This window comes from Nestor notabilis, unplaced genomic scaffold (assembly GCF_000696875.1).
Source record: "Nestor notabilis isolate BGI_N333 unplaced genomic scaffold, ASM69687v1 scaffold18295, whole genome shotgun sequence".
In the NCBI taxonomy this organism is placed as follows: Eukaryota; Metazoa; Chordata; class Aves; order Psittaciformes; family Psittacidae; genus Nestor; species Nestor notabilis.
The window spans coordinates 8,679-15,913 of NW_009930837.1; the positions used below are offsets into that span (position 1 = coordinate 8,679).

The following is a 7,235-nucleotide window of genomic DNA, read 5'->3' on the forward strand; positions in this document are numbered from 1 at the left end:
TCTTGAGGACCCGTTCTCTTGGGAAAGTGGGCCCTGCCTGTGGCAGGGGTTGGAGCTGGATGAGCTTTAAGGTTCCTTCCAACGCAAACCAGACAGGGATTCTATGACCTCAAATGCTAAGCCAGCAAGAACTGGGATATCATAGCAGGACCTGAAGTGTGCAGCTCTGTAGAGTGTGAAAGGCCTTGAGTGAATCTGAGAAGGCAAACAGCATGTCCTGCCTTGCAGGCTGAGCTTCTGCCATTAAAGAGTGTAGCACATAGAGCTCTTCTCTCCTGATAGGTTCTTGGGTACAAACCTCATCCCTTATGGGAGTAGAATTGTCACTTTTTAGCTGTCATGAAGTAAAATCTCAGCAGAGATGAGACAGTTTGTAGTTTTCTCAAAATTGAGGCTTAAGATGGCTCACTGCAAAATCTATTATCTTGTATGCTGTTGTGTTACATCTATGCTTGTGTCTTCCTTCACATTTGTCAGCCTGAGGCCAGAATAGACCTTTGGTGGGCTGGGATTACTCCTCCTTCGCCATTTTGTGTGGCCTTATCTGGCCCAGTGCAAGGAGAGACTTCTCTCCCACGTTGTAGATGCTTGTAGTCGCATAAGTTCATCCCTTATGGGAAGGGAATAACCTTTAGAGGTGTGAGGCACCTTCTGGCAACTTTCACGTGTGCATCCATGCACAAGACTGAAAGAGTCATCAAGGTTTATACTGGGACAGATCGCTCTTGTGCCACTCAGTATGGGAGGATTGTCCCTATTTCAGGTTTTCACCCATATTTAGGAAAAAAGTAATGACTGAAGATACTATGCTGGGATGCTTGAGACTGAGTGTCTTCTCTTTCTTTCCTGTGCTGTGCAGTTCTTAAACTTTTGGACCAAACAGGATACACTTGAACTGGAGAACCCATCTCTGACCTCCACGCCTGTGTGTAGTCAGAAGGTGATTGTCACCACTCCTCTGCACAGGGATAAGACCCCTCTGCTCCAGAAGAACTCGGCGTAAGTCCTTTGCTCCTGCTCTCCTGAGCATCGTCCTTTTCCACACAGGAGTCTAGTCCAATTCAAGCAGACTTGTACTGGCACAGCTGAGAGAGGGCCAGGGCACTTTCTTAAAGCAGCATTTCCCCTCAAAGATGGCTCTTCTCTGAGCTGCAGGTATCAAGTGTCCAGGCTGATTGGAGCAATAGCCCAGTAACCACTATTGTGCTTGGCTGCTGGGTGGGTTGTTGCCTTCTGTGTACATCTTTGAGAAACACTGCTGGGCTGTGAGCCCTGCTTCCTTCCCTGTGTGCCAGCAGGGAAGGGATTTGACTTCCTTAACAAGAGCTGTTCAGATCCATCCCTTGAGTTCTGCACCCTCTGATTTGCCTGACCTGAGGGGCACTCCAAGGGTGATGGTTACCCAGGGCACTGTACCAGGCAGGTGAGAAGGGATGGTCTGCACAGGGGATGTTTTGCAGGTGGACTGGAGCAGCACAGTGTTAGGGGACGCTGGTTGTGTTAACAAAACCACTCTGCTGTTGGCATGGCCCAGAGCAGCTTCCCCATCCAGGTGACATGAACTGGCTGGGCTGCTCTCAGGGCATTCACCCCCATCGCTTCTGCTGGTCCAGCTCTGACTGTCACAAGCCCAGGCTGGGCCTGAGCAGACTCACCAGCAGATACAGTGCAGAATAAGGCTGGGTTGCTGACCTGTGTTGCCTGTGTCAGGGTGTGTGCTGCTTTCTGACAAGGGTGCTTTGTAACTGGTAGGGTGGAGCAGTAGAGCTGACATGTTTGGAGGGTATTTTCCCCACTAAAAGCTCCTCTTTCGCCCTGTTTGCACCCCAGGGACAGTCCAGCCAGGTTGGGGTGGCTTCTGCTCCTTCCACATGAGACTCTGCAGGTGGCTCGTGTCATGACAGGGCTTGGAAGGACAGGGGTTTACTTTGTGTGGGTTACAGCTGGTCTGATCCTTTGTTTTTTCTGCTTCCAGGTTTGTCACACCAGATCAGAAGTATGTGGTGGACAACACACCTCACACCCCCACGCCTTTCAAAAATGCCCTGGAGAAATATGGACCAATCAGGCCTCTGGTAATTATTGGGCAGTTCTGCCACTTGCTGGTGGCAGAAGCAGAATGAATGCAAAGGGGACATGGGGTAGGTTGCAGCAGAGCTGTGAGCTAGCTGTTAACTGTGCCATAACAGAGCAGTTCCATAGTGCCAGGCTGAGGTGGGAGGGATAAAGGGGACCTTGTCATGGTAAACATGTCATGGTAAGTAGCCACAAGACTTTTAGCTCCTCTGTAAACCAGCTAAAAATGCCAAAACCTGCCCTTGAATCAGACTGCAGTGCTTGACTATTGATGACCTTAAGGGAAACCAAGGAAACAATCGACCCAGGCATCCCAGAGGAACTGAGTCTCCTAATGTGGGTGTTGTGGGAATGGCACTGGAATAGGTTGCCCAAGGAAGTTGTGAATACTCCAACCCTGGCGGTGTTCAAGCCCAGGCTGGACAGAGCCTTGGGCGACATAGTTTAGTGTGTGGTGTCCCTGCTCATGGCAGGGGGCTTGGAACTAGATGATCTTAAGGTCCTTTCCAACCCTAACTATTCTGTGATTCTAAGTCATTGTTGTGTTTGTCCTCCCACTGTGTGCTCCTCTCACCCCATTATCCCTTGAGGGCAGTACCTGTGAGTCTGCCCAGCATACAGATTTTGACTGTCTTATGTTGTCTCTCTGCCTTTTCACACCAGCCCCAGACTCCTCACCTGGAAGAAGACTTGAAAGAGGTGCTCCGGAGTGAAGCTGGCATCGAACTTATCATAGAGGATGATGTGAAGCCTGAGAAACAGAGGAGGAAACAAGGAGTGAGCTGATTTTGCATCTAGTACCTGTGGCTGAGCTATCCTATGCTGTTTAGGGGTGTTTTGCTGGTTTTGTTCACCGTAGTGTTGATGCCCAAAAGTTTTTGGCCTGTGGCTGCTGTCTTTTAATCAGCAAGAGGTGCTTGAGGTTAAGGCCTGCTTAAAATCCTGCCTGCTGTGTCCTGGTTTATGCTGAGCTTGGGGCTTGCTAGGAGAGACCCATGTCCCTAACCTGTAGGAGACACCATAGCACACTTGGAGCACCTTTGGAAAGCTGGCTCCCAGAAGGCGGCTGTGGGAATGTATGCAGTGCCTATTGCCTTTCTTCCCTACTGAAAGAGGCTTCCTCTTGTAAATCTGTGGCTCTTGGTGCCAGGACGAGAGCTCTGGAAGTTGCTGTGCCATGTGGTGGGGAGGTGTTAGAGCAGTGCAGACCTGGGCTGACATGAGCTTGGTGTGCACCCTGGGCTGTTAAGATGGCAGTTCATGGGTTGATTCATGCTGACACTTGTTTTCCTGTGACCCCTAGCTGCGCAGGAGTCCCATCAAGAAAGTCCGGAAGTCTCTGGCGCTGGATATTGTGGATGAAGATAGGACACAAAATATGCCTGCCCTCCCCAAGACTGTCTGTTTCAAAAGAGCTCAGGTGAGGGGTGCTGTGCTCAGAGCAGGGGCAGAGTTAGTTTCTGCTCCAAAGAATCATAGAATCCCAGACTGGTTTGGGTTGAAGGGACCATCAAGCTCCTTCAGTTCCAACCACTGCCACGGGCAGGGACACCTTCCACTCGAGCAGGTTGCTCCAAGCCCCTGTGTCCAACCTGGCCTCGAACACTGCCAGGGAGGGGGCAGCCACAGCTTCTCTGGGCACCCTGTGCCAGTACCTCAGCACCCTCACAATGAAACACTGTGCAAGGCAGTGGTGGGAGCTTTGTCACCTGGACCTGCCTTTGGACAGCACATGTGAATGTGGATGAAGGGCTGGAGCTGTTAGCTGGTCTTCTGGCCAGGCCAAGTATTAGCACTGTTCAAGCAAATCAACTTCTTTCCTTAGACTTTTTTTCCCCTTTGCAGCCTATGAATTTCCTGGCGAGGTCCCTAAACCTTTCCTCCTCGAGCAGGAAGAACGACAGTGGTTTGCTCAACAGAGCCTTTGTGCAAGTGCAGCCAGAGAAAATGTCCTACAGGAAAATGCCCAGCCATTTCAGACCACCAGCACCGGTAAGGCCTGCAGCTACTCCTCTCCCAGTCAGGAGGTGAGCTGCTAGGGCAGCCCTTTCCCCCGCGTCAGGAGGAGGAGCAAGGAGTTGAAGCTCCAAAATGTATTTCCCACCCTTCTGATTTTTAGGGTGTTTTCTAGGTTGCGGTCAAGACTGTACTACAGGCAGCACATGCTGGCTTCATCCTGCCGTTTACTTGAACCTGTGATGAGTACATTGTGCCACCTTGTGGCCTATGCTGACACTGATGGTGTTACTGCTACCCTGTTCCACACAGTTGTATCTGGGTTGAGATAGAGTCGCAGCAGCCTACAGATGCCACGTGGCCTATAAACAGTTTCTTGTGCTCTCCTTAAAATCTTCACCACTTGGAGTATTTGCAGGCAGAGTGCATTAGTGGTGGGAGGGTATCCTTGCTTTGTTAGCCAGTGTGGCATAGAGGAGGGATTTGGACCATGATAGTGCAGGTGTTTGCTTGGGCCAAGTCATCGAGGGTCTCTGGTAGCTCCAATGAGGGTGGAGATATGTGCTTAGCTTGGGGAGGGAGGTGTGTGAAACTGCACCTGGGGGATACAGTGGCCTGTTTTCACATCCCAGGAAGCACTCCAGTGCAGTGTTGTCTTCACTGAAATGCACTGGCTCAGTCTTAATGAAACACTGCAGTGAGGGGGAGTTGCATCTGTCCCTGGATTAGAGCTGTCATGAAAGCGCTTTCTTCTGACAAATAAGTACTCCTCAGCCAGAGTAATTCATTCCCTTCTCAAACCCTACTTAAACACTTTGGTTTCTTCTCCTTTCCTTTGTAGAATCATATTGCTCTGAGAGCTAATATATCTGCACAAATAAAGCTTTGGGACTGACTTGAAGGTGACAGGAAGGCAGCTTGTGTGGTGGCAGAGTACATACGTGCAGTGAAACCCCATTGCCCAAGAACAGCAGAGCTGTCTGTGGTGTTGTGGGGCTCTTGGGGTCTTTTGTACCAGACTGCTGGTGCTATCAGTGGCAGTTATTTGTTAAGGAAGCTTATCTAGCCCTGGCTGAACCCAAAGCCATATTGTTGGCTGCACAGGCCGTTCTTAGTGCAAGTGCTGGAGCTCTGGTACCTTGCAGTGCATGTCAGTGGGTATTTCCAGATCAGGATGCTGTATCTCTTGGCTTCATTTATCAGAGAATTTGCAGGGGTTTTCCTGGAGTGCAAAACTATGTCATGGGTGCCCTTTCTGAATGCAATGACTGAAGCACACCTGGTTTTTCAGCTGTTCCTTTGTGCTGTGAGGCCTTTGTGCTGAAACTGAAGACAACAAATTGCAGCTAAAGATGGTCTTTGACCAATCTAGATCTGGGCTGACCACCTCCTGTAGGAATTGAACTGGTTAGGAATAAACCCCAAAGCTGTTCTTGGATTGCTGTATCCCCCTGGAATCTCTTCCCCACAAGGAGCATTAGTGGGTTTGTGCTTTGTGGGTTTTGTCTCAAGCCAGGTAGGGGCGAGCCCTGAAAGGGCACGAGACTTGTCATGAAATGGAACATTTGCCTGGGAGGCTGCTGAATGTAACCTTCCTTTGCTTGAATTCACCACCTCAGCTGAGATCAGTAACTGGCAGTGTGCAAGTTCCTCTTGGTTGAAAGATGGGTGCTCCTAAGGCAAATATTTTATTTCTCTTGGATTGCAGATAATAGTTAGTTTTATTTATCTTTGCAGTCTTTAAAAAACTGAAGTTGACATAATGTTTGTCCTTTCCCCTCACTGTGTTGTACACTTGCTTTCTTTTCCCTCTGTAGATGACCAGGGCTTGGAAAGTGGTAGCCTGTGGTGGAACCAGAGACCAACTCTTCATGCAGGAGAAAGCTCGACAGTTTCTGGGCATGTTGAAACAGACTCATACATCAAGGACCTTAATCTTATCATGAAGGATTGTTCTGCTTTTTTTTATTTTATTTTTTATTTTTTTTAATAAGTGGAGGGGGAACCACGGGGAAAAGCTCTCCTCTGCCAGGCCTTAGTGTGGGGGGTGGATTTTTCCTTTCTGTTCCCCGGTAGATCTATATTGTAATAAATTGGGCTAACTGCTGGCTAATGTGTAGAATGCAAGTTTGGGGACCATTCTGGAAAGACCAAGGAGGCAGGGTTGGAGAGCAAACAGCAAGACGTCTGTCTGCAAGGCTTTGGCGGAAGCAGCAGCAGACAGCGGCGTTCCACCTCAGAGCAGTGTGTGAAGCAGGCAGTGGAGGCCGGCCTGGCCTCGCCTCGCAGTCTGCCTGGATCTCGTGCTGGTACCTCGGGAATGGCTTTTGTGAATGTTCCTACGTGTCTGGTGTCTGACTTTCCCTAGCGGATGGAGCCCCCTTCCCTCTGGGAGAAGGGCGAGGGTGTCGTGTGCTCATGGAAGATGTGCTTTGGGGTAACCTGTACTGGGAGCTGGCCCCTTGCTCCCTGTGGGGCTGTTCTGTCCTACCATGCTGCAGAATGGGAGTATCAGTTGCCTCTCCTCAGAGCTGTGCTCCCTCTTCAAATAAATGATGGTGCTGACATCACCCTGTCACTCTGACTCTGACTGCCAGGGCCCTGCAGTGCTCGGAGGAGGAGGCACTGCTGTGCTGGGTGCTGAGATGCAGAGCACTGTTCTACATGTGTGATCTCTTGTTCCTGGCATGTTGCTGAATTTGTGTTAGCCTCTTGGGAAAAGGGATGGATTCCCTGAGCCTTAGTGGATTAATCATCTGTTTAGAAATTATTTTGGTTGCTTTATGGGGAGCTGCCACTGTGTTTGAGCTTAGTGTGGCTGGGATCTCTGCAAAGCTGCGGGAGTGGATGGGGGCTGCAGAGAGCAATAGGCTGGAAAAGAACACTAAATACATGGGATGTAGCAGAACCCCTTCTGTTCACCTTCCTTTGGAGGCCAAAGCTGCATCCATGTACTGTTCCAGCATTGTAACTGTAGTGTGGTATCCTCTTTTGACATAGCCAAGGATGAAACAGGGTGGTTGCAGCAGTATGTTAAACCTCAGCAATTGGAAAGGTGCTTGGAAAACTGAAGAGCAGCTCACTGATTAGATGTTTCAAGTTGGTTGAATCAGCAGCATGTGCTTTTGCAGGCCAGAACCCCCCGTCCCCCTTGTGCTGGGCTGTACCGCCAGAGCGTGAGCAGCAGCTCAGGGAGGGGGGCC

General features: G+C 50.0%; 1 protein-coding gene across 1 annotated transcript in view; it reads left to right on the forward strand.

The window, feature by feature from the left end:
• The window catches only part of MYBL2 (v-myb avian myeloblastosis viral oncogene homolog-like 2), a gene marked incomplete at its 5' end in the record, with an annotated part of 14,466 nt that extends 8,321 nt beyond the window's left edge, over positions 1–6,145 (forward strand). Inside the window, 6 exons of the mRNA XM_010015614.1 lie at positions 860–999; positions 1,976–2,075; positions 2,740–2,853; positions 3,380–3,496; positions 3,922–4,068; positions 5,850–6,145. Coding sequence (XP_010013916.1) covers positions 860–999; positions 1,976–2,075; positions 2,740–2,853; positions 3,380–3,496; positions 3,922–4,068; positions 5,850–5,978 — 747 coding nt within the window. The remainder of the gene's footprint in view (positions 1–859; positions 1,000–1,975; positions 2,076–2,739; positions 2,854–3,379; positions 3,497–3,921; positions 4,069–5,849) is intronic.
• Positions 6,146–7,235: the final 1,090 nt, after the last annotated feature.